This window comes from Myxine glutinosa, chromosome 7 (genome assembly GCF_964187855.1).
Source record: "Myxine glutinosa chromosome 7, kmMyxGlut1.1, whole genome shotgun sequence".
NCBI classification, from domain to species: Eukaryota; Metazoa; Chordata; class Myxini; order Myxiniformes; family Myxinidae; genus Myxine; species Myxine glutinosa.
The window spans coordinates 71588164-71616066 of record NC_136267.1 but is presented as its reverse complement, the minus strand read 5'-3'; the positions used below and the strand labels follow the sequence as shown (position 1 = coordinate 71616066).

The following is a 27903-nucleotide window of genomic DNA, read 5'->3' as shown; positions in this document are numbered from 1 at the left end:
AGCGTAAGGACTCGACTTTGTTATCCCTTTTACGCCGCACCCAGTGACCCGATGCCCACGGCACTAATGGATTTACGATCTATGAACCGCGCTCTTTGTTTATCACGTACAGCCATACTCGAAAAATCTGAATTAGCCGACGTTGGGGCCCAAAAGCATCCGATTAACTGCCGATACGACGCCATCTTACGACGCCATCGTATTGGCGTCTGCTGGGCGAAGGCGAAGCAAGCCGTCCGCTGATTGGACAGGCGAAGGTGAAAGCAAGCCATCCACTGAGTGGACAATCCAGAGCATGCATTTGTGCCGGGGTCGGCGATCGTTGTTCATATACGCACTCTTCATTCTCATCTTTCTTCCTAACTCTTACTCGGACAAGCAAATCCCCTATGCCATCCATAATGGTACACTCTATCCATACACCACATCCTCCCTGCCGTGGATGTTCCACGGGTTTCGGCTAGTATATTATTATTTGTCAGTATCCTGGCCTAATTCAAAAATCTTGACATAATCTACAGTATGTGCAGACTACATTACTTGTCGGGTCATGCGCTTAATACTAATATGAAACGAGTTCACTTTTAAGGAACTTTGATGCAGGAAGAGGCCATCAGTCACATCAAAGCCTGCACTCTTATTACCAACTTATGGCTGCTTGTGCATGTTCTAGTCTAGAATCCTTTTTAAATGCTGAGCATTAAGCAAGGAGGTAGTACGTTCCATTTTGAAAGTCTTTGATATGACGGGTTCAAACCGCTTACCTCCCAGACTCAGAGCGTATTTCTACCTTGGTCGTATTTCTCAGACTGAGATATGATGTTGTGTTGATATTTTCTTTGGCGTTTCGTTTACCCAGTTCTTTCTTCTGCCCTCTTTGACCACAGGTGGTTTTGTGTACATGGGCATGATGATTGGGGCCTTTTTTTGGGGTGGCTTGGCTGACAAGATTGGTAGGCGACAGTGCCTACTCATCTCGCTGTCCTTCAACGCTTTCTTCACCAGTCTCTCCTCCTTCGTGCAGGGCTATGGCATTTTTCTCTTTTGCCGATTCCTCTCCGGCATTGGGTGAGTGTGTTTTCACAGCCCATTTAACACAGTTGGGCATTTAAGGAAGGAAACATAAGAAATGGCAATTGCTCCACAATGTCCATCACGATGATCTCGTACTCTGACACTGTCTTAATGTTCGTTGGATGATTCCTATAACTACATCATTTATTGCACTTCCAGTATTCATCTTGGAGAGCATAAACACCCAGCATGCCTAGAGAGGATGTTTAGTATCAGCAAATTAATGCAACAGACAAGGTTACCAAACAAACCATGGCAACAGACACACGTTTACTTCATGATAGGTGTGCACTGCTAATGTGGCCAGCATCAATGGAACAGTCGTATCAGGATAGGTGAGCTAAGTTTGCCATGTTTGCATCAACTGGATACTTGAATCGACCCCAGCTAAGGAAGCGGTATTCAGAGGCAAAGTTGCTGCTGTTCTCTGTACCACACACAATTAATGGAGAGTCTGGCTTTGATTTGACTGCGATTGAGGCCCAATGGGAAATCACCTTGGGAGATTGTGCTCATACAATAAAGGTGTGCAATTTAAACAACAAGAGTATGTGGGAGACATTTTTAGCAGGGTAGCTGTTTTTCAGCTACCTCAGGGAGTGACGTTCATGCCCTATGCGTGTCCCTGGCTCAGCTGGCTCCGGCTGACAGTACCTGGTATGGGCCCCTTATCCAGGGTAACGGATCCCCCACTGCCTTGTTGGGGAAGCCTCTTTAGGCTAAGGCTATTAGAAGGACACACATATATCAAACCGCACCTGTAGGTCAGCCTGGGCAGTGCTAGATCGTGGATAAATATGCCCATTAAAGTCATTGGTGGCACCAATTTTGACATCACCGCGCAGCATCTGCAGACAGCTGTGTCCACTTTGGACATCAAGGGCAACAATCATCATACCGACGACCTGGCCAGTCTGCTGCGCCTATGTGCATCAAACTTTGCGTTGCATTTACTGCACCTGCAGCCAACGATGCTCATAGGAATAGGGAGTGGGAGAGGGATAGCACACGCCTCTATCACTTTAATCGCTTCTCTGTGCAGGTTTTTTCCCTTCATTGGCACCAGCTCACCTGCTTACCACCCACTTTTACCTACACGGCCATCACACAATGCTTAGTGAGCACGCCAACGAAGAGAAGAGATTCGTTGAAAGCGACGACTCACACCATCACATGAGAAATTGCACTGGTAAACTAATAACATGCTCGGTATTCATACACAAGTCAGATTTGGTAATTGGTTGATTAAATTTAATGGAAAACCAGTAACAGGATCCAATGAGTAAATCTAAACATCAACAAATTTATTTCCTTCCGACACAGTTTATTCAAACACCTCTCACGCCTTCACAATGCTTCCAACTCGTCTTTGTCTCCCCTACACCCACTACATCCAACCAAGCACCTCTTACCCCTCCAACCTCGCCCCCACACTTCCGTCCACTCAGTCACTCTACCTCCAAACGTTCATTGCTGTATGACCCGTTGCTGCAAAAACGAAATCAGGAAATCGGCTTCACTTCTTGATCTATCTTTATAAATGTCACCATTTCCTTTATAGTTTAAACAATATTTCCAAATGCTTGATAGAGCCTGTTTTGTTCACTTCTGTTGTTGATTAGTTGACGATTTGAGCTGACTGTTGCCTCATCCTGCAATCACACAAAATGTCCTCATTTTTCACACATAAGGGGACAAGATGTACCTTGGCCTCCAGTGATTGTCCTACAAAATGGCAGCTATGTGGATGATAATTCACATGATCCCTTGACCTGCCTGAGGATCTACCTACACATCCTTACCCTTCTACCCACAGATCTACCCTTCATCCCACCACTATTTGTCTTCCCATCTCTTCGTATGTTGCTTATTTTTTACAGTTGCATATTAACAAAATCCCTTTCAAAGTAGTTTTTGTTTTTTTCGATTTTAAATAAATACGCCAGCTGCATGGGAGATACCTATTATAGAGCAAGCACCACAATAAATCCCAAAATTAAATGGGCTCCTTTAATAATTGTGTTAAATTAACAGGAAAAAATGTAACACTCAAGCGTACCATCTACTCTTCAGTGGTTATACATATTAGCTTTTCTATTACCTAGTTCAACGCGTAATGTAGGCCGCATTGCTACATCTGTGCTGATCAACCTTAGGATCCCAATTAGTTTGGATGAGAAAGTTTAATAGAATTGAATGAAATCAGATCAAATGGTACATGGGGTCAGGGCTCTTTAGGAGCGACTCAGGAGGTTATGCTGAGATGAGCCGCCCAGTTATATATTTTTACCCTCGCCAGAGGAGAGGGTATTGCATTTGAGTCCGTTTTTAGTCCCCTACCGGTGTACACGCCGTCCCTCCGTCTGTCCGTCTGTCAGTCCGTCAGTCCGTCACGCAAAGAACAGTTTTCCGGACTTTTTTTCTAAACTCTTAATGCTAATGATTTCAAACTTGGTACATGGTTTCCTCATGATAAGTTACAGATCAAGTTAGAACTTCACGACGTTTCGATCATTTTTGACAAAGTTATGGCACTTTGAACTTTGGGAATTCTGATAATTCTGATGCTCCTTACTTAACTCAGTGCCATTTTAAGTTTTAATTTCCTTTAAAAAACATTTTCTCTGCAATAATTGGACCGCTTGAGATCAAATTGTCACCGTAGGGGGACTCGGTCTGTAGAATATTTTAATGGTAATTATGACGTCACAGGTCACGTGGTTCGGCCGCCATATTGTTTTTCGTGAAAACATGAAAACCCCTTTTTCTCTGCAACGGCTGAACAGATCGAGGCCAAACTTTGCAGGCAGAATCGCATACCCATGACGAACAAAAAAGTCAGTGAGCATGACGTCATGCGTCACATGGTTTCAGAGTTATTACGTTTTTAAGCATGAACCTTTAAAACCGAGCTCCTCCCTCATTTTTGATTCAATCGAGGGGAAACTTCACAGATCTGTTCAGCACGTCAGTCTACTGAAATGTCCTTTTGGAATTTGTGATGGGGCACGTGGTTTGGCAGATATCGTTAATTAAACAAAAATATATTTTTAAAATGGATATCTCTTGAATCGCTGGTACCTCAGACCGTGTGTTGGTAATTATATAATTCACACAATGCAGTACGTGCAAGCTGCTCCACGGAGCGACCTTGCGGACTTATCAACGAGGCGAGGCATGACACACATGTATCTCAGCATACCTCAGATCAAGTTTGAAAACCAGCATCAACCGTGCATACATTTGCATATTCGATCATTTTTGACAAAGTTATGGCACTTTGAACTTTGGTAGGGGACATGTATTGCAGCGCAATACTCAGAATGCTTGTTTACTTGGCAAAAATCATTTTTTTGACAAGTATGTTGATCACTCCGGTTTGTGTGTTTGTTTGTGTGTGTGTTTGTCTGTCCGCTCACTTATACTTGCCTACAGGTCACAATTTGAAACCGATCTTCACGAAACTTCACGAAACAAATGGTAGACTTTGTGGTCCGAAATAATCCTATATAATTTTGAGGTCAAAAGGTCAACATAGGCCAACATAGGTCAACCACTTTTCTTCAAATTTCCTCCATTTTCATCCGATTGACTTGAAATTTGAATTGGACTTTCATATCAGCTAACAGATTTCAACCACAAACTATGTTTGAGATCAACATAGGTCACAAGGTCAACATAGGCCAAAGGTCAACCACTTTTTTTCGAATTTCTAAAATCCTCCATTTTCATCGGATTGACTTGAAAATTGAATAGGATTTTCATATGAGATACCTGAATTCAACCACCAACTATTTTTGAGATCAGGGCAGGCCAAAAGGTCAACATAGGCCAAAAGTCAATAACCATTTCAAATACCTAAAATCCTCAATTTTCATCCAATTGACTTGAAATTTGAATAGGATTTACATATCAGCGAACTGAATAAAATCACCAACTATTTTGCAGAGCAACATTGGCCAAAAGGTCAACATAGGCCAAAAGGTCAACCACTTTTTTCAAATCTCTAAAATCCTCAATTTTCATCTGATTCACTTGAAATTTGAATGGGATTTGCATATCAGCTTACTGAAACCAACCACTAACTACTTTTGAGATCAACATAGGCTAAAAGGTCAACATAGGCCAAATTTCTAAAATTGTCAATTTTCATCCAATTAAATTAAAATTTGAAGACGATATGCATGTCAGTGAACTGAATTCAACCCCCAACTATTTTTGAGGTCAACATAGGCCAAAAGGTCAACATAGGCCAAATTTCTAAAATTGTCAATTTTCTTCCAAATAAATTAAAATTTGAAGACGATATGCATATCAGCGAACTGAATTCAACCCCCAACTATTTTTGAGGTCAACATAAGGCCAAAAGATTAACATTGGCCAGATTTCTAAAATCCTAAATTTTCATCCGATTGACTTTAAATTTGAATGGGATTTTCATATCAGCTAACTGAATTCAATCACCAACTATTTTTGAGATCAAAATAGGCCAAAAGGTCAACATAGGCCTAAGGTCAACCACTTTTCCCAGATTTCTAAAATCCTCAATTTTCATCTGATTGACTTGAAATCTGAATAGGATTTGCATATCAGCTTACTGAAACCAACCACCAACTATTTTTGAGGTCAACATAGGCCAAAAGGTCAACATAGGCCAAATTTCTAAAATTGACAATTTTCATCCGATTAACTTAATTTGAAGAAGATTTGCATATCAGGTCACATAATTCAACCACCAATTATTTTTTTAGGTTAAAAGGATGCTCTACCAAGTGCCATTCTACTTTGTTTCTCTTTTGCCAAGTGTCGCTCTATGAGTGATTTTTCTCTGTCTGTTTGTCTGTCTGTTTGTTTGTCGGCACAGAATAAATATGATTTTCTCTGCAACCGTTGGTCCAATTGACAGGAAATTTTCACCATAGGTGCAACACCACCTGTATATATTTTTAAATGATAATTATGACGTCATAAGTCACATGGTATTGGCGCCATCTTGGTTCTCTTTGTGATGCTGTTTAATGCAATCAGCTAAGTGCTGTGTACAGTGGGAATAAAAATGTTTAAAATTTTTATTGAAATAATTTTGGAGAGGTTGCACTAAATGAATTGCCATCCTTTGGGAGAAACATCTGTTTAGCACCTTTTCATTCCACCCAAAGATGGTGTGACAGAGTATGAATGGGACGGGAGCAGCAATGCTCCTTTATCTCGTTACACAAAACCACTGAAGGTAGAACCTTATTTTATACCAGAGCTGGTTGTATGTATATGTGTATTTATATGTGTATACAATATATAGGGCTGACAGGATGGCCTAAGGTATGCACACTCACCTCACAGCTGTCTAGCCTGGGTTGGAATCCCGAACCAGCTACAAACTGTCATCCTGGTGCTTCACAGGTAGAGCGATTCATCAATTTGTGTGCCTTCCCTTGGATGGACGTTGAATCTGGCATCCCGTCTGCTGGCATTAGTGGGTGCATGTAGATAATATGGTGTCATTCACGAAAAAATAAATGAGCTATCACTCACACCATTAACAAATTACAAATTCCTACCTTAACTGCCGCTGGGAAGGCAATGGCCAACCACTCAGTATAACCCTTGCCAAGAAACTGCATTGGCAGCACCACCACCCTGTAACACAGACTAATGTACATCAGTCAGTCAGCATGTATATAATTTATATTTAAAGAAAAAGGCATATCCAATCAAAGAGTAACTCGATCTACTCTGCTATTCTAGGAATGAACGAGCAAAAACAGACCAGGTCGCAGGCGACGTTTCACCCACTTCCCGGCAAACTTCACTGAGCCTCGGCATGTGTGTCCGCTTTTAGTCCTGAGTCAACAATTCATTTCCGGTCATGTGCCAGCCAGTCAGTGCGAGAGGTCAATTGGGGAGTGATTTTATTTTGTGGCAGATGAATAAAAAATTACTCATCATTAAAAAAAGTTGAGGAGCAATATCTCCAAAGGTTATGGACGTCCGAATCTGTCCATAACCTTTCGAAATATTGTGCTCTATATCGTTTTTAGCCTTGTCTCTCAGTGTTGAAGAATCACTTAAACAATTCTCATATCCGGATCTTCACCAAAATTGAATCATTTCATCCTTGTCACACACCAAACCTGTCCACCAAGTTTCGTCCGAATCCATGCATAGCTTTTTGGTATATCGCGCTGCGTATCGTTTTTTGACCTATCTCTCAATGGTGAAGAATCACTTTAAAAATTCTCAGATCCTGATCTGGAGCCGGATCTTCACCAAAATTTAATCATTTTGTCCGTGTCACACACGCAATCTCTCCAGCAAATTTTGGCCGAATCCGTCCACAACGTTTTGAGATATCCGTCACAAACAAACAAACAAACAGACAGACAGGGGTGAAAACATAACCTCCAAAACAAAAGGGCAAAACAATCAAGCAAGCGCAGACTGGCATAAGTTATTCCTCTTCTTCGTTTTTATAGAAAGTATAACGATGGAATTAGAATAAGCGTTGGAATATGAATGTAAGGGATAATGAGAAGAAAGAACAATGTATGGGTGTGCTGCTTGTCTGCAGCAATATACTGCAATGAGCACACGGCACTCACAACAATCAACACAAACAATAGAGGGCAACAATGAATGGCAACAGAGACAAATCATGAATGGTGTATTTAGCTTTGGAAGCGAGTCATTCAGAGCAGAGAAAAAGAAAAGCTTCCATCACCAGAAACTTTAAACAGGAAGTCAAGAAAATGGAAACCGGAAGTCAAGAAAATGGAAACCGTAAGTCAAGAAAAAATCGAAAATTAGGACCTGAGACCAGAAAATTATGAGGTAAGAAAACTTGTTTCAAGCATTCTTTGTTGGCTCCAAAATTTTATATGGTAATTCTTCTCTCATTATCATAGTTTATCCATGAATTGTGGAAATTGGTTGATCTGCAATTTGTATGAGGGTCCAACTATATATAATGTCGGCACATATGGTAGGGTTATTGACATCATGCCTACCCATCCCCCCACTGGTATGCACAATACACTCGGAACCCGTTAATATGCGATCCATGGGAGCCAGGAAAAGCGACCGCGTGCTAAGTGGGACCATGAAGGAGCTGTGCTCCAACTCGAATCGAAAGAATGGACGCGACAAAAAGCTGGAATTCGTCCGAGTTTCTTTATTGCATCAAATCAACTCGGGTAAAACTCAAAAGCCCGTTTATCGGGCGGCATTATATACAAGCACTCGAATATCTCATGCCGGAGCGTTTGCCCTTAAAAGGTGCGACTGGGCGTGTCTGGGAGAACCTGGGCGATTCTGGACATGCCCGGGAACGGCGAGACTGGGTGTCGCCGGACGAGCCGGCGTGCCTGGACATGCCCGGGAACGGCGAGACTGGGTGTCGCCGGACGGGCCGGGCGAGCCCGGGAAAGGCGTGTCCGGGCATGCCCGGGGAAGGTGCGTCTGGGAATGTCCGGGCGGACTGGGCAAGCTCGGCCCGGCGATCGCTCCCTGGTTGCGTCTTTGGCCGGTGTAAGGCGATTGTGTATGTTCAGCGGCAACCGCTACACGCGCCCCCCCAGAATCGACTTGCACCGGCAGGGTCAATTTAAGGGGGGTCCTGATGACCCGGCCGAAGCGACCCCTGGAGGGTCGAGCGGGAGGCACCGTGGATGGGGGGTGGCCTCGCCGTGGGGGAAGGGCCAACCGAGGTGGTTGGTCGATGTCCACGTGCGCCGGCTTGAGGCGGTCCACCGAAATCCGGTCTGACCTGCCACCGACGTCGATGACGAAGGACTTGTCGTCCCGTCGCAGGACCCGGAATGGTCCGTCGTATGGCGGCCTGAGTGGCCCCCGGTGTGCGTCATGACGCACAAAGACGTACTCTGCTGTGCGAAGCGCTGGGGGGACGTAGGACTGGGGGTCACCGTGGTGGGACGTTGGCACGGGGGCAAACCGTCGGGCGGCCTCCTGGAGGTCCGAGCACTGGCGAGCTGCGGACCAGGGACTGGTAGCGTCGGGCACGAATTCACCCGGGACGCGTCGCTGCTGGCCGTAGACAAGCTCGGCGTGGAAGCCCAGAGGTCCTCCTTGGGGGCCGTGCGGAGGCCCAAAAGGACCCACGGCAGCCGGTCGGCCCAGCCGCAATCCTGAAGGCCAGCCATGAGCGCGGCCTTCATGGAGCGGTGGAACCGCTCGCACAACCCATTGGCTTTTTTTTTTTTTTTTTTTTTTTTTTTTTTTTTTTTTTTTTTTTTTTTTTTTTTTTTTTTTTTTTTTTTTTTTTTTTTTTTGTATACAAGATCGAGGCTCGTGAAAGAGCGAACATTAATCACACAGAAAGACAAACAGACACATAAAACAAATAACATCGGGAGCGGTAGACAAGATGGGGAGAGAGGGGGAAGGACACAAACACAACATTTGAGAGCAGGGACCGAGAGACATGGAGACATCGAGAGATCTGTGGGAGGGAGAGGGCTTTGGGGGGGAGGCATGTGAAGGGGGGGGAGGCATGTGAAGGGGGGGGGGGGGGGGTGGGAGAGGTATAAACATATGGACACTGCCAGGATTTCCAGGAAATAAGTTGGAATTTCAAACAAGGTGGATCTGGGGTGAATTAGTGGGGGTAGAAAAGATCAAGGTTATGGATGGGGGAAGATAAGAGATGGTGGTGAACAGCTGTTTTAAAGACCTGGAGGGAGGAGAGGGATTGAAGGGAGTGTGGGAGTTTGTTCCACAGGCGGGAGAAAAGAGGAATGAAAGAGTGAAGGTGAGCAGAGAGCCGAGATTTCGGCAGTTTAACCATCAGAGGGTTGCTGGCAGATCTTGTGCGACCTGTAGGAATATTTGGGGGACAGAGCACAGAGAGAGCTGGGGGAGCAAGGCCGGAGAGGAGTCGGTAGAAGACAGAAAGACCACCTACCTGCCTGCGGTGAGTGAGTGAAAGGCCCTCAGAGATAGCTTCATCGCGGGAGATTCCAATGATTTTGAAAGCTTTGGATTCAACAGCGTGAAGCCGAGCCAGGTGTGAGGCAGGAGCACCAGCCCATAGGGGAGAACAGTATTCCATAGAGCTGCGGATGAAAGCCTTGTATGTGGTGAGGAGCTCAGGTGTGCCGAGGAAGGACTTCGCACGACGGAGGATGCCCAGTCGGCGACTGGCTTTGGAGGCCAGCTTGGAAATGTGGTTTTCCCAAGAAAGATCATGGCAGATAGTGAGACCCAAAAGCTTGAGTGACAGAACTTCTTGGAGAGGATTGTTGAGAAAGTAGATGGGAGGGTTGTCCAGTCGATCTTTTCGGAGAGACATAGTAAGAGAGTGAGATTTGGCAGGATTGAAAGACATGTTCCACTTGTTTGACCAGTCTGTGATTTTGTCCAGGTCTTCAGAGAGTGAGGAGGCTGCAGACTGCCGATCTGAGGGAAGAGGAATGGAGCCGGTGCCCCGGAGGGCACCTCACCACATCTGGACCCCCAGGATGCGGGCGGGCCGACCACGGCTCCGTGACTTTGGCCATTGCGTAAACCAACGGCGTAAACCAAGAGGCTTGGGGGTGGTAGGCCATGGTACGATGGAGCCTGACCCCCAGGATGCGGGCGACCGCGCCCCACAGCTCGGAGGTGAACTGCGGCCCGCGGTCCGAAGAGATGTCCGCCGGTGCACCGAAACGGGCGACCCAGGTGGCGATGAAAGCCTGCGCCACGTCGGCGGCGGTGGTGGTGGAGACGAGGGGAACGGCCTCCGGCCACCTGGTGGTCCTGTCCACCATGGTGAGCAGGTGTGTGAAACTCCGTGATGGGGGGAGGGGGCCCACCAGGTCCACGTTGACGTGGTCGAAATGCCGTTCGGGCACGGTGAAAGGTGCCAGCGGGGCCTGGGTGTGTCGGTGGACCTTGGCCTGTTGGCAGGCCGTGCAGGTGCTGGTCCAATCGCGGACATCCCGTCGAAGGCCGTGCCAGACGAATCGCGCCGACACCAGCTTCTGGGAAGCTTTCCGGCCCGGGTGGGAAAGGCCGTGGAGGGAGGCGAAGATGCGGCGTTGCCAGGTAACGGGCACAATGGGGCGAGGCTGGCCTTGGGAGACGTCGCAGAGCAGGACAGTGTCCGCGAAGGGGACGTCTGCCAGGAGGAGGCCCGTGTCTGCCGCCCGGAGGGTTTGCACCATTGTGTCGGTGGTCTGGTCAGCCGCCATAAGCGCGAAGTCCATGCCGAGGTGGACCGAGTTCGCGCTGGCCCGAGAAAGACAGTCGGCCACGGCATTGTCTTTGCCGGCGACGTGCCGGATGTCCGTGGTAAACTCCGACACGGCAGAGAGTTGGCGCTGCTGGCGGGCCGACCACGGCTCCGTGACTTTGGCCATTGCGTAAACCAACGGCTTGTGGTCGACGAAAGCCGTGAAGGGTCGGCCCTCCAGGAGATGGCGGAAATGGCGAACGGCCAGGTGTAGGCCGAGGAGCTTGCGGTCAAACATGCTATATTTGAGCTCGTTCGGCCGGAGTTGCCGGCTGAAAAAAGCGAGTGGCTGCCAAACCCCGTTCACCCATTGCTCATGTACGGCGCCCACCGCGTAGTCGGAGGCATCCTTGGTGAGGGCGATGGGAGCGTTGAGCACCGGGTGAGCGAGCAGTGTTGCGTCGGCGAGGGCCCGCTTTGAGCTTGTAAATGCCGCGTCCATGGCTGTGGACCAGATGACGTCGTGTTTGGCCGGCTTGCCCCGGAGGGCTTCGTAGAGGGGCCACATGAGCTGAGCAGCGCGGGGCACAAAGCGGTGATAGAAATTCACCATTCCGAGGAACTCCTGCAGGGCCTTGATGGAGCGGGGACGTTGAAATGCGGTGACGGCCTTGACCTTGGTAGGTAGCGGCACGGCCCCGTTCTTGGTGATGTGGTGGCCCAAAAAATCAACGGCCATCGTGCCGAAGTGGCATTTGTCTGGGTTGACGATTAGGCCGTGCTCGCTGAGGCGCCCGAACAGTGTTCGGAGGTGGAGGAGGTGCTTGGCCCGGGACGCGCTGGCGACGAGGATGTCGTCCAGGTAGACGAAGAGGAACGGCAGGTCGCGCAACATGCCGTCCATCAAGCGCTGGAACGCCTGAGCCGCGTTCTTGAGGCCAAATGGCATTCGAAGGAATTCGAATAAGCCGAACGGCGTGATGACGGCCGTTTTTGGGACGTCGGCCGGCCTGACAGGTACCTGGTGATATCTCCGTATCAAATCGATCTTCGAAAAAATGACCCGTCCTGCTAAACGGCCGGAGAAGTCTTGAATGTGCGGGATCGGATACCTGTCGGGGGTGGTAACGTTGTTAAGGCGGCGGTAGTCACCACATGGACGCCAGCCCCCCCCCCCCCGGCTTCGGTACGATGTGTAGAGGCGAAGCCCACGCGCTATCGGAGCGCCGCACGATGCCGAGGTGTTCCAAAGCGTCGAACGCGGCTTTGGCCACGGCGAGCTTGGCTGGGTCGAGGCGGCGGGCTCTGGCGTAGACCGGCGTGCCCGTCGTTGGTATGTGGTGCTCGATACTATGTCGTACCGCGACGGCCGAAAACGTCGGCCGCGTGAGGGCCGGGAACTCCGCGAGCAGGCGAGCAAACTCGTTCGCCGCTGGGAGGGCGCATGTTAGCTCGGTCGGCGCAGAGCTGCTCAACGTGCATGCCAGGGAGCTGAAGGTCTCGGCGTTGATGAGGCGACACCGTTTGACGTCAACCAGCAGCCCGTGTGCGCAGAGGAAGTCGGCGCCCAGCAGAGCCATGGGCACGCTTGCGGTCACAAAAGTCCAATTAAAGCGCTGGCTGCCGAAGCAGAGGGTGACGTTGCGCGGGCCGAAGGTGCGGATGGCCGATCCGTTGGCCGCCACCAAGGAGGGGCCGCAAACCGCGGACTGTCTGTCCTGATCGGAGGCGGGTATGACGCTCAGTTGGGCGCCGGTGTCACACAGGAAGCGCCGTCCGGACGCTTTGTCCCTGATAAAAAGTAAGTTGCCTGTGTGGCCGGCGCTCATGGCTGGTAATGAACGCCGGCCCGGCCGTTTCCCGACTTGCCGAAAGTGCACGGGGGTCGGCATGTCCGGGCCTTTTGTCCGAACCTGGCATGGTAGTAACACCACGCCTGGTCAGGTGGAGGCCCCGGTCGTCGTGTTGGAGGCGGTCGGCGCGGCGTAGCGGCCGCCAATTGCGCCGGCAGTTCGGCCGCCGACCGTGCCGGGTGCTCGGGCACCATGGGCGTTGCTTCGGACGGCGGCGGGCTCCAGGTCGCTGCCCCGATGCGTTGGCCTGCCGAGGAGATCTTGTCGGCTTCCCTGGCGAGGGCGCGGGGATCCGTGAATCGCGTGCTTGCCAGGGCAAGGCGTACCTGGCTAGGCAGCTGACGGAGGAACAGCTCTTGAAAAAGAAAATCCGGGGCGTGCTCCCCGAGCAACGAGAGCATGTAATCCATTCGCTCGGACGGGCGCGTGTCGCCGAGCTCGGGCAGGTCGAGCAGGCGCCGTGCGCGTTCCGCTGATGAGAGGGCGAAAGCGTCGAGGAGGAGCTTCTTGATCGCGCCGTACTTGTCAGTGGCTGGCGGGCGCTGGAGGAGGCTGAGGGCGCGGGCCGCGGTGGCTGAGCCGAGTGCTGCTACCACATGATGGAAGCGGGTGTCGTCGGCGGTGATGCCTCGCAGGGCGAACTGGGAGTCCGCCTGGGCGAACCAAACCGCCGTGTGAGCCTCCCAGAAGGTAGGCAGCTTGAGGGCAACTGCCGTGTCCATGTCGGTAGGTCATCAATGAAGGAGCTGTGCTCCAACTCGAATCGAAAGAATGGACGCGACAAAAAGCTGGAATTCCTCCGAGTTTCTTTATTGCATCAAATCAACTCGGGTAAAACTCAAAAGCCCGTTTATTGGGCGGCATTATATACAAGCACTCGAATATCTCATGCCGGAGCGTTTGCCCTTAAAAGGCGTGACTGGGCGTGTCCGGGAGACCTGGGCGAGTCTGGACATGCCCGGGAACAGCGAGACTGGGTGTCGCCGGACGGGCCGGGCGTGCCTGGACATGCCCGGGAACGGCGAGACTGGGTGTCGCCGGACGGGCCGGGCGAGCCCGGGAAAGGCGAGTCCGGGCATGCCCGGGGAAGGTGCGTCTGGGCATGTCCGGGCGGCCTGGGCAAGCTCGGCCCGGCGATCGCTCCCTGGTTGCGTCTTTGGCCGGTGTAAGGCGATTGTGTATGTTCAGCGGCAACCGCTACAACCATGTATTATCTGTCTTCCAGCGCGAGCGTGGTGGGCGCCATCTTGGATTGTGTCGGGTGACGACGAGTGAAACTCGGTCAATTTTTTAAAAGATACTTTTTCGTAATAAAACAACACATATGTAATAATACTTATACAATTTTTATTATACAAAACAATACACAAAAACATAGAAATCGAGAAATATTGTTCAAAATACAAAAGCCATTTGCATGGGTTAGTGGGGAATACGCGTTGCCTTGCTGCAGATGCGGATACGAAACGTCGATGGAGTCATCACTGGTGATGCTGTTTATACAATGTTTATACGTATTTATACAATAGTGTGACGTTGGGTGTGCTGATGATGATGATTTAATTCATCAAGAAGTCATCCATTTACTTTTGCTTCTTGGAGCTCTCAGCTAAGTCCTTAGACTTCCTCAGAAGACTAGCTGCCTGCAGTGCTTCAAGATAACAAAAAATCAAGATGGCGGCTGCCGTGTACAATGTACTACATGCTCGATTCTTGTCATTTTTTGATTTTTTTCCTACTAATTTATCAAAATTTTTGGGTACCAAGGGTCGACCGTGTGCTATCCGAAATCGCATATTAATGGATCGCATATTAACGGGTTCCGAGTGTACACATCCCCAACGTATGCAATAAGTAAAGTCGATGAACCCTAACTTGCCTAAACAACAACCACTAAATGTGAAATTTGCTTCTTCCTTTATGGCAATCAATCATGTTGTTTCCTACAGTGTTGGAGGTACCATGCCAATCGTGTTCTCGTACTTTGCTGAGTTCCTGTCACGGGAGAAACGTGGAGAACACTTGAGCTGGATGTGCATGTTTGGCATGATCGGTGGTATTTATGCTTCAGCCATGGCATGGGCAATCATCCCTCACTACGGTAAGAGACAGGATATGGAAAGCACGTGGTTCAAATTGTGGTTCATGCCTCGAGCTTAAATCATTCAGCTGACTTTAACCAGTGACTTAATTTGGAACATGTGGTCTTAATCTAAGATATCGACTTCACAATAGAAATGTAGTCTTTCTAAAGACTATAATCTGTATGCATTGGCAGGAAAATAAGGACAATTAATTTTCTTAATTGAACATTTTGAGCATCACGAGAAAGAAGACGAAGCGACGTTTCGGACATGAGCCATTCTTTAAAGCAAGAGAGCTTTTCTCAGACTTTGTCAGTTACACAAATCCGGAACAGCGCTTGCTTTTTCATAGGTAATTATTGTGCAAGTTGCTTTTCCAAGTCTGCTTTTGTAGATCATAGACAAGATGCTCTATGGCAGATGGGGTCCTGCAGGTCAGGATCCATGCGGCTATTATGTGGGTCATGGTCCCTCTTCCATGAGCCGAGACATTGTATTAAAACAAACAACAAACCAAAAAAACAATGGAGGCATCATGATGAAGGATTTAACATTTTGGAGCAAATACCAATTTTTTTTACAACTCAGGATAATGAGAAACAAACTGCACTCTTTAAAGAATGGAACATTTTGTTAACACCATAATTAGTCGATCACGGGCGCTGAGCTTGGGAGCTGATATTTGGACACGATAGTGACCATGTGATTTGGCTATAAAGGGTATTTATCAAGTCATCGATTAATTATAAAAAATTTCCATTAATCATTTATTGATTAATTTTCAAAAAATTACAGATTTGGATGAAGCAGTGGTGGTTTAGGTATGCTATTAGCCAATTGATAAAAAAATTAATTATCTTACGATTATTATTTCTTTATTCTAATTACGCAATTTATCACTTAATCAATTATTGTACAACACTCCCTCACAAATCCGTCTCCAGGTGCTGCACTGTGCCGAAGTCGCCCCGGCTATGTCGTGTACTGGAGGATATGTTATTTATTTGTTTGGCATGGGGCCGGTATGCTTTGAATGTAGCTCTACCTGTTTAAAATGAGGTCAAAATGTGAAAGGGCAAAAATCATCGTGACTATAATAGCTTATTAGCCCCGCCGCACCGCGTCAAGCAGGAGAAGCCCTGTTTTCTTAATCGCTTCCTTGTTTCTTTATTTATTACCTCCACCACCAAAGGTGGACGGAGGTTGTGTTTTCACGACTATCTGTTTGTCTGTTTGTCTGTGAGCAGGTTATCTCAAAAAGTTATGGATGGATTCGGACGAAATTTGGTGGAGAGGTTGTGTGCGTTACAATAATGAATTGGTTCGATTTTGGTGAAGATCTGGATCTGGATCCGGATACGAGGGTTTTTTAAATCTTTAAAGTGACTCTTCACCATTGAGACACAGGGCCAAAATCGGTATATTGCATGGTATTTCAAAACTTTGTGGACGGATTATGACAAAACTTGGTGGATAAGTTTGGAAAGTGACAAGAACAAGTCGATTCGATTTTGGATCCAGATCAGATTGGATTTTGGATCCAAATCAGATCGGATTGGATCGGATTTTGGATCCAGATGGGATCCATATCTGGCATATCAAAGGGATACAAAACGTAAAATGCTCAGCCTGGCAAAGGCATACGCTATGCCGAGTGCAGTTCCAGTGTACCAATGAGCTTCAGTGTGTCATAACATTTTTACCAATTGAGCTATTGTCGTCAACTCTTCAACAAACCTTAATTATGAGAATTTTAAAACATAAATTAACTAGAACGGCACTCAGTAGAGAGCATAGCTCTGCCTGGTTGGCCATATAACTCAATGGTGAAGAATCACTTAAAAAATTCTACTTGCTGGATCCAGATCCAGATATTCAAAATTGAATCGATTTTTCCTTGTCACACACACAAACTGTCCAACAAGTTTCGTCCAAATCCATCCATAACATTTTGAGCTATCCTGCTATTTATCGTTTTTGGCCCTATCTCCCAATGGTGAAGAATCACTTAAGAAAATTAAATAATTCTCATATCAGAATACATATTCAGATCTTCACCAAAATCTGATCGAATCGTCCTTGTCAGACACGGAACCGGTCCACCAAATTTCGTCCAAATCCGTCCACAACCTTTTGAGATATCCTGATATGCATCGTTTTTGGCCCGATATCCCAATGGTGAAGAATCACTTACAAAATTATAGTAGCTGGATCCGAATCCGGATCTTCACCAAAATCTAATCAATTCGTCCTTGTCACATACGCTACATCTCTGCCAAATTTCGTCCTAATCCGTCCACAACTTTTTGAGATATTTTGTTCACAGAGAAACGGACGGACAGACGGACCGACAGGGGTGAAAACATAGCCTCTATCCACCTTTGCTGACGGAGGTAATAAAATGTGCATTTTTAAAAAATCTGTCATTTTCGTCAAGTTTAGTTCGAGTACAATCAAATAGGATGCGGATGGGTTTGCATTTTAAGATTCTTTCTCGTTTATATTTATTCAGCAGAGTAGCTGCAATAAACATCATTCACTGTAAATAGTAAATAAAATGAATAAATAAGCAAACAAATAAATAAGAAACTCTAGAAGGATTATGGATTGTGGGAACAGTTTATAGTGAAGTCGGCATCAGTTTTCTGATTAAAGTGAATCGATCTTGTCTCAAGCTATTGGGATCACACTGGAGATGTATTGTTCACTTATTCATTCTTCTCCTCACTGGATGTGCAATATATCAGGGCTTGCGCTCCACTCTCATGAGCACAGATCCATATGGGATCTTCCTGATGGACAGTCATCATGATTGATTTTAATAGTTATTTATATGTGGTCTTGAGACTATAAATATATCTCTACTTTAAGGAAATGATGCACAAGGTAGTCGATGGCCTCGTTTCCCAGTCTCGGTGTCTAGAAGGTATCTTCCCTTTTCCAGTTTAATTTAATCGGATCATATTTCCACAAGCCACTTTGAAAGGATCCGGAGCAGCCCACGCTGTCGGTATCCATGGATGCTTGTCTGAGCTTTATAAAAGCCTTCGTTGATGGATGCATTGCTCAAAAGCAGACTCACAAAGTCTTTTTAGATGCAGCTCCCACTTTATGAGGCTTCATGATGAGCATGGCGTGTCCATGGAGATACCAAGTTGAAAGTTTCATCGAAGGAGGTATCAAGCTGGGATGTGGTGATGGCTGCGGATGTCCGACTGATGGATGTTATAATTTCCGCAAATCAGCCAAGGGTGTAAATGAGAGGAGATGAAGTGGAAAAACGGCTTTGTGTGATTCTCTTTTTTAACTGTATAGCTACTGTGGCATCTGCCAACCTACCGCACCGCTCTGTCTCTATGGTAACAGCATCCATTCCGTGATTGGATGCCATGGGGGCTTTTGTAATGCAATTGACAATGTCGATTTTAGTGAGGGTTCCACATGATGTTTTTGCTGCCTCATAAAATGGTGTTTAAGTTTGTGTTTGTTATTTGTGAAAGAGAAAGATGGATTCAAAATGTAGGTTTCTTCCTAGGGCGTCAGCTTTGCTGCACTGCCATTATAACTCTGGAGTAGATTCTGGTAGCGAGTGACAGGAACAATTACTCAGAGACCTACATCCTGCTATCTGAGCTTCAGCAAATGGGAGCTCTGTAATGAAACGCATTGGATACCCCTGGACTATTAATCACTCCTCCCCCACTCAGGTAGGGTTATTGTGTTACGCTCCTAATAGCAAAGGAGAATAAGAATGACAAAAAGACAGAGTTGACCACATAAGATGCAGAAAAACAAAAAAGCAGTGATGGCTCAATCATAGTCAGCAATATACTTCTCCCAAGTGAGGGGTGTTTGGTTTGATGTTAAGGTATTTAAGTATCAATATGTTAAGGTATCCGTGTTTTAACGCCACACTCCCTGTGTCATCCAGGCTGGAGTTTCAGCATGGGTTCAGCTTACCAGTTCCACAGCTGGAGGGTTTTTGTCATTGTGTGCGCAATTCCTGCCATCGCAGCCGTAGTTGCCCTCACCTTAATGCCCGAGGGTCCCCGTTACCTGCTGCAGGTAAATAATATGGCAAAAGTGTTTCTGTCCTTGGCCGATGACAAAGAGATTTGTAGGCTTGGAATGACCTCCACTCATCTTAAACATTGTTTACCTTTCTGTTTGCCTTTCATTTGCTGCACAGATGGGAAGACATGATGAGGCGTGGATGGTGCTGAAGCAAGTCCATGATATTAACATGAGAGCAAGGGGAAAGTTGGAGAAAGTCTTCAGTGTAAGTTGATCTTAACTTTCTGTGACCATTTTGGTCCCACAGGTGGTCATGGATCAAAAGCTAGACTTTCTACACAAGGGCAGCAGTTGAAAATGTAAGAAAAAGAAAGTTGTGCTTGAGCAGGACACCAGCCCCCCATCCTGTAGCCACCATGAGGTGGCACGGCCCTTCCCACCCCTGATCCCTTTCTGGACTAAGGTGAGGAGACATTGCACTCTCTCATATGGTGGTCTACGCCATGAGAAGTGACCCCTCATGCACTGCATGGATTCCTATGGGAAGCCGGCGGTGCCATCTTTTCACCCAGTTTACCGGGATAAAGGCCCATGGTTGGTGGGTTGGGAGCAGTCCTGCACTGGGGTTGACCTACCTGTAGTCGCTAACACCTGCAAAACCAACAACAAGCTGGGCAATGGCACTGCGGGACCCAACAGGTGTCACATGGTGACAGCGAGAGAGGTGAGATATCCCGGGAGATTGAAGGGCAGAGGTTGCACCTCACGACCCATAAGAGAGACTCGTTCTCCCAGATTGGGCCAATACTCCCAGTGAGACCTGCCACAAGGTGGAGTTTTGAAGGCGTCGGGCCAGCCGCACCTGCAGAAGCAAAATGTCCCACTATTCGATTTCCAGTGTTTCCGACTAAAAGCAATGTTGACTTGTGCAATTACTTGCTGAAATTACATTGTCGCCCAGAAAGGGGCCTGCTGTTCTGGTTTGTGCTTCATGTCACAATAATTAATGTTGAGTGGCTCGGTTGTCGAGCAAATGGAGAACCAAACAGTATTCAGTTGAGAAGTTATATTTGCAAAGGACTATCTCACAAGCTATCAAATGATAAAGACACAGGAAAAGGCCATTTGGCCCACCATGACTGTGGCACAACCAGATTCCAGTGCTTCCATCTTTTGCAAGAAGTGCATTGCAGGGAATTTGACCAGGGTAGCCCACTGGCACACAACCGCCTACTCTTTTCACAAGATACTGTGGGCCCCTCACAATTTAAATGCAAACAGAGCACCAGCTTAAATCCGAATCCAAAGGATAGTGTGCTTCACACTTCCATTAATGTAGATATACTACCAAGGCGAAAACCAAAGGCCCCACTTCTCAGCGTGGTCGTTTTGAATATAAACCACATCAAAGGACACGCACAATGGTCAATTCGTCCATTGTAGCTGGACTATACAAAACAATCATAATGAGATGTAAATTTTACCACTCTATTCCAACCAACCAAGGCGGTCATTGCATCCAAGCTGAGTGCGCAGCAAAACCTTACGCTGGAAATGTGATACGAGTACATCAAGCAAATGTGCTAAATGTGCGTTCTAAACATTTCATTGTAGGAAATGATTTTAAATGTTTGTGAATGAGCAATGAAACGTAGACGATTTATCGAATCATATTATTCCTATGATTTACTATACTAATTATTAGGAATGTGTAGCAATTTCATTTCAGATGGAATGGCGGTTGAGGGGCATACCTTGATTGAAGATGATGGCGTTGTATAGTTTCGAAGCTGCCAAAAAAAATTTCCCCAAATACTTATGATATCATATACTGCTATGCTAATTGTCAGGGGTTAGACACAACTTATATCAACTTTAACCTCAAGGTTGGCTGAGGGAATGTGGCAATGCTGATTCAGATCAGATCTGTAATTTTGGATCAGTGGAGCGGACATGAAGTGGTGTGCAGGACGCAGCTTGTAAATAATAGCTATTATTATTCCTTGCTGCACAATTGGGAATCTTTCATTTAACCAAAATGCTGAACTATCCTGCCAGCCCAGGGGTTTCAAAACAAGTAAGGATGGCTGGATAGATGAGTTGGTGGAGCATGCTTGCTGCTGACCTGTCAGGCTCAGGACTATAATTAAATTTCACTTGCAGATGAATCTTTAATGCGCTACGTTTGCACCATTTTCTATCAAATTAAGGATCTAAATCCAGATGAATGATCTAAGTTAAAACTAAAATGGAAATTGGTAGAGAGCATACCTCCACCAGGTTGAACAGTTTACGTTTTCTATCCCACTAATAGGCCAGATCTGGATCTGGACCTCAATCAAAATCGACAATCTGTTTCATTCTGACATTCTGACAAATCTGACAATCTGATCATCTTTGAGACGTTTCTACACCTTGATAGGAGTCCACCTGTGGTAAATTCAATTGATTGGACATGATTTGGAAAGGCACATACCTGTCTATATAAGGTCTCACAGCTGACAATGCATGTCAGAGCAAAAACCAAGCCATGAGGTCGGAGGAACTGCCTGCAGAGCTCAGAGAGAGGATTGTGTCGAGGCACAGATCTGGGGAAGCCTACAAAAAAATCTCTGCTGCATTGAAGGTTCCCAACAGCACAGTGGCCTCCATAATTCTTAAATGGAAGTAGTTTGGAACAACCAGGACTTCCTAGAGCTGGCTGCCCGGCCAAACTGAGCAATCGGGGGAGAAGGGCCTTGGTAAGAGAGGTGACCAAGAACCCTGGCTCTCTCTGGCTGAGCTCCTGAGCTCCAGAGATCCTGTGTGGAGATGGGAGAAACTTCCAGAAGGACAACCATCACTGCAACACTCTACCGATCTGGGCTGTATGGCAGAGTGGCCAGACGGAAGCCTCTCCTCAGTGAAAGACACATGAAAGCCCGCTTGGAGTTTGCAAAAAAGCACCTGAAGGACTCTTAGACTGTGAGAAACAAGATTCTGTGATCTGATGAAACCAAGATTGAACTGTTTGGCTTCCGTCTATATATACAGTCAAGTGAAAAAGTAATTACACCCCATGTAAAGTTTTGACTAAATCAACATATTTCAACATACAGCTATTTGATCTTCTTTTCAACAATATTGACAGATGAAGGTGATATAATATAACAAATATCATGAAACATTTACATTTTGTAGTCCATTGTATAATTTAAATAAACATTAATGCAAATTTCGCATGTGGAAAAAGTAAGTACACCCCTACATTTATCATTACTTCAAATACCTAAAATTAGAATCAGATGCACCAGCTCAGGTGCAAATGATTAGAACATCGTTAGAGAGGATCTTGGAGGAACCTGTCTAATTTAAACCTCAGACGTTTCGTTTGGTTTGCTCTTTGTTGTTGAAGTGTGCGGCGGTCACCATGCCTAGATCAAAAGAGCTCTCTGAGGCCTTCAGAAAGAAGGCTATCGATGCCTACGAGTCTGGGAAGGGATTTAAAAATATCTCCAAACATTTTGAAATCAATCATTCGACTGTCCGGAAGATCATCTACAAGTGGAGTAGATTCCAAACAACTGCCAACTTGTTCAGGCCAGGCCACCCCAGAAAGTTCAGCCAGAGAGCAGACCGCAAGATGCTGAAAGAAGTCTCTAAGAACCACAGAATGTCATCACAGGACCTACAGGTAGCTCTTGCCACTGTTGATGTCAAAGTGCACGAGTCTACCATTTGAAAGAGGCTGCACAAATTTGATTTACATGGGAGGTGTGCCAGGAGGAAACCTATGCTGTCCAGAAAGAACATCAGGGCAAGACTAAAGTTTGCCAATGAACGCCTATGCAAAGACCAGCACTTCTGGGACAATGTGCTCTGGGCAGATGAGTCAAAGGTCGAGCTATTTGGCTACAGTACCAGAAGACATGTTTGGTGAAAACCAAAGACAGCATTTGACCACAAGAACCTGATACCAACTGTAAAGCATGGTGGTGGAAATATTATGGTTTGGGGCAGCTTTGCTGCATCAGGGCCTGAGCAGCTCACCATCATAGAATCCACTATGAATTCTTCATTGTACCAGAGGGTGCTTGAGGATAATGTGAGGCCATCTGTCAGAAAGTTGAAGCTCAACCGAAGGTGGACCTTGCAACATGACAATGATCCTAAACATACCAGTAAATCCACCAAGGAATGGCTGAAAAGAAAGAAATGGAGGGTTCTGGAGTGGCCAATTCAAAGCCCGGATCTAAATCCCATCGAGATGTTGTCGGGGATTTGAAACGAGCTGTGCATGCAAGAAACCCCTCAAACATCGCAACAGCTGAAATAATTCTGCATGGAGGAGTGGGCAAAAATTTCTCCCAGTCGATGTCAGAGACTCGTGGACAGTTATAAGAAACGCCTACTTGAGGTTGTTTCTGCCAAAGGGGGCAATACCACCGATTAGAGCCAAGGGTGTACTTGCTTTTTCTATATGCGAAATTTGCATTTATGTTTATTTAAATTATACAATGGACTACAAAATGTAAATGTTTCATGATATTTGTTATATTATATTTCCTTTATCTATCAATATTGTTGAAATGAAGATCAAATAACTGTATGTTGAAATATGTTGAAAAAGTCAAAACTTTACATGGGGTGTACTTACTTTTTCACGTAACTGTATATCATTTTTGGCCCTATCTCTCAATGGTGGAGAATCACTTAAAAATTCTCATATCCAGATCTGGATTTGGATCTTCATCAAAATTGAATTAGAGCTTGGAAAACCCCCAACCTGTCCACCAAGTTTCGTCCGAATGCATCCACAACGTTTGGAGATATCCTGCTCACAGACAAACAAACAGGGGTGTAAATATAACCTCCATCCTACTTTGGTGGTGGAGGTAAACAGAAGGTTAATCGACAAGCATATGAAACTAATTTGTTTGTCTACCCCATCACATCATAAAGGTCATATTGGTGATGTAATCTTTTTGATGCTTGTTGAGTAGAGTGATGTAGGGAAAGATGCCCCTGGCATGAAAAGTGGGGCATGTTGTCCCACCTCCTCCCTTTCCCATAACGTTCTTGGTCCTGGTTAAATGTTCAGTATCATGAATGTCCATCAAGAGAGAACTCTCTGTCTGACGGTATAACAGACAATATCGAATGAAATGGGTTCAATACAGTGAAAAAAGTCATTACATATACAGTTGTGGCCAAAAATATTGGAACCATTGCAATTTTTCAAATAACTCACAATTTTCTCTAAAAATAAGTTGAAATTGACAAAAGTATTTGGTCTCCACAATTCCTTATTTCACTGTTAACATTACAGAATCTTTGTTTTTGATTCAGAACTTAATATATCCTTTTAAATCAGAAAATAAAAAGGAATGGCATTGACAAAATTATTGACACCCAAGACTTAATATTTAGTAGCACAGCCTTTGGACAAAATAACTGCAGTCAAGCGCTTCCTATACCGTAGTCATGAATGAGCTTCCTACACCTCTCCTCGACTGACAGTTTGGCCCGCTCTTCTTGTGCAAACTGCTCCAGTTCTCCCAGATTTGAAGTGTGCCTTCTCCCAAATGCTGTTTTCATATCTCCCCACAGGTGTTCAATGGGATTTCGATCTGGGCTCATTGCTGACAAATTCAGAACAGTCCAACGTTTTGTCTTGAACCATTCCTTGGTGCTTTTTGAAGTGTGTTTGGGGTCATTTTCCTGCAGCAAGACCTTTCACGGAGCCCCAGCTTTCTGACACTGGGTTGAACATTGTGCTTCAAAATGCCTTGGTAATCTCCTGATTTCATGATGACATGCACACATTCAAGGCACCCAGTGCCAGAGGCAGCACAGCAACCCAAAAACAACACTGCACCTGCTCCATCTATGACTGTAGGGAAGGTGTTCTTTTCTTTGAAGGCTTCATTTGTTTTCTGTAAACATAGAGATGATGTGCTTTACCAAAAAGCTCTAATTTGGTCTCATCTGTCCACAGGACATTCTCCCAGAAGGATTTTGGCTTGTTCAGATGTGTTTTGGAAAACTCCAGTCGGTCATTCTTATGTCTCTCTTTCAGCAGCGGTGGGGTTCTCCTGGGTCTCCTTTCATTGAGGGGGTGACGGATGGTGCGAGTTGAAACTGTCGTACCTTGTGTGTGAAGGTCAGCTTGAATCTGTTTTGCAGGTGATCAAGGTGCTTTCTCCACCATTTGAACAATCCGTCGCTGCAATATTCGATCAAGTTTTCTCTTGCGGCCATGTCCAGGGAGGTTGTCTACAGTGCCATGGGCCTTAAACATCCTGATAACATTGTGTTAACGGTGGACACAGGAACATCAAGGTCTCTAGAGATGGACTTGTAGCTTTGAGATTGTCCATGCTTGGCTACAATCTTGTGTCTGACCTCCTCAGACAATTCTCTGGTTTTCTTTCTTTTCTACATGCTCACAGTGACACAAAACAGCAAAATGACTAATTTTCTCCTTTTAATTATTCCATACTCAACTGGTTCAATGAGTGATTTTTATATATTGCAGGCACCTGCAACTCACCACGGGTGAGTTCAATTCCAAAGTAAAGGAGAATCACCTGCTTGAAATCTAATTATTTCTAACAACTTCTAAAAGGTGCCAATAATATTGTCCGGGCCATTTTAGGATTTCTGTGTGGAATAAGCTAAGATTTCGTATTTTTTTCAGATATTTTTGTTTTGCTCCACTGAAAACTAAAGAAATACATATGTGGATACCAAACGAATTTTGGATTTCAACAATTTTCTAGAAGAAGTGGTGAATTATTTGAAAAAAGTACAAGGGTGCAAATATTTTTAGCCACGGCTGTAGGTAGGCGATGGGAATCTTGCCCCACCTTTCCTACCAGGGAATCTTGTTGCATCTTTCTGTATAGACAGGTTCTTCCAGCTTCATTCATTAACTGCAGACTCTATTTCTCTCCACCCCCCTCTAACACCAACCCTCCATCTCCCACCCACACCACTCTTCTTCACTAGGAAGTATATTTGATTGTAATTATAACTATTTTGATATTTTGAAGAAAGGTTTTGTATTTATAGCCAGTGTCTGTCCATATTGTTCTTTTTTCACCTTTGCCAATGCTTTAATGTTTTGCATCAAACGTTTAAGGCATCCGGCGTACATAAACATTGACCCAAGGTCCTTCCTGCACAAACAAGCACCTCCAAAACCTCATTTGATCTCAACAAGCAGTGTGTCAGTGTTGCTACGCAGCATATTAAGTATCATCAGTTTTATGATGCTTTAAAAAGTTATTCTTTGTTTTGCTTCCTTTTTCCGAGAATTTGAACATCCTTCCATAAAAACAATGGCACTGTTCTACGGCCTCAATTGTCATCCCTCTCCACTTCAATTTATTGCCTGCCTGTTTGGATTTGCTGCTGTTTCCCTCATCCCTGTTGTTTTAGACATGAAAGAAACAGTTTTCTTTTGCTTTTCACATTTTTCCAAGAAATGAAGATCCTTAATTTACTGTGTTTCCTTTACCAGCTTATATCTACCAAATCACTTCTATCTGGTTGACTGCCTCTTATATTTTATGTCTGTCCTCATTCCTATTGTGCATACCCGAAGCCTTAAGGTGATTTGCCATTGATGAAAATAATGCACTTCTGTGTCTAGATATCTTTTTTCACTGAATGATTTCATTGTATACTCTGTTTCCTCTGCTGTGCTTTGGCCATTGGGCCTCCACCATTTACGCAGCCAGTGCTCTGTTGATGGTATGTTTTCAAGAGAAAAGCCCTTTGATAACACAGTCGCCTGTCCACCATGGTTCTTTATATAATGAATAAGGAAATCCAAATATCAGAAATGCACTTAACTGGGGAGCTAAAATTTAGTAATTTTAGGTTTATGTAGAAAAGATAGAGGTTTATGTAGAATATCTAAAAGTACAAATAATTTGTAAGTCCAACAGGATGATGCAAAGACTGTGCGGAACTATGCCCCGGTGGCTGAGTTGCACTTTACATAAAGGCCTTGATAGGCCTGAATAACGCCCCAGCGGCAGAGTTGCACTTTACATCAATAACTCAATTTCCCACTGTCCTTGTTCTGACCTGACAACTCCCATCCCCCAGGAGCACCTCTGGCAGTGGCTTCCCCTCCTCTCCCACCTCTTGTTCATCTGGGTATTGTACCACCCTCCAAACAGTGACGTCATCTACATCTATCTCAGACAACATGGACCAACTTTTAACCACTCAACCCAACTCTCTCTTCCTCATATGTGGCAAATTCAATTGTCACCATGCAATTTGGCTGGGTGTTGGTACCTCTCTCACCACCCATGACACTTTAGTAAACGGCTTCTGTGACTCCATGGGACTGACTCAATAAGTGAACTTTCCAACCAGTTATTTCTCCCAATGGTAAATCTACCCTTCTGGACTTGGCGATGACTATCTGTTCCACAAATTTCTCTTGCTCTTCCTCTGCTCCAATTGGTTCATCTGATCATATGGTTCTGAAAGTCAACATCTGTCTGGCTATTGACAAAGAGCTGTCTCAACGACGATGAATCTGACATTTCAGTCAAGGATATTGGCAGTGACTGCAAGCAGCCATCTCTCTGTAAGACTGGTATCTGGTGGTGCCTTGTTAAGTCTCTCTCTGGAGTATACTCTCCTTCCATCTCTTCCCTCTCTTCAAATGGCACCACAGCTGTCTCTGATCGTGAGAAGGCCGAATGCC

The 27903-nt window shown here is 45.7% G+C and overlaps 1 protein-coding gene across 1 annotated transcript in view; it reads left to right on the top strand.

Moving 5' to 3' along the window:
- Window positions 1-27903, top strand: part of SV2C (synaptic vesicle glycoprotein 2C) — a 128111-nt gene that overhangs the window by 50435 nt on the left and 49773 nt on the right. Inside the window, exons 3-6 of the mRNA XM_078781858.1 lie at window positions 888-1068; window positions 15045-15196; window positions 19111-19244; window positions 19369-19458. Of these exons, the coding sequence (XP_078637984.1) occupies window positions 888-1068; window positions 15045-15196; window positions 19111-19244; window positions 19369-19458 (557 nt within the window). The remainder of the gene's footprint in view (window positions 1-887; window positions 1069-15044; window positions 15197-19110; window positions 19245-19368; window positions 19459-27903) is intronic.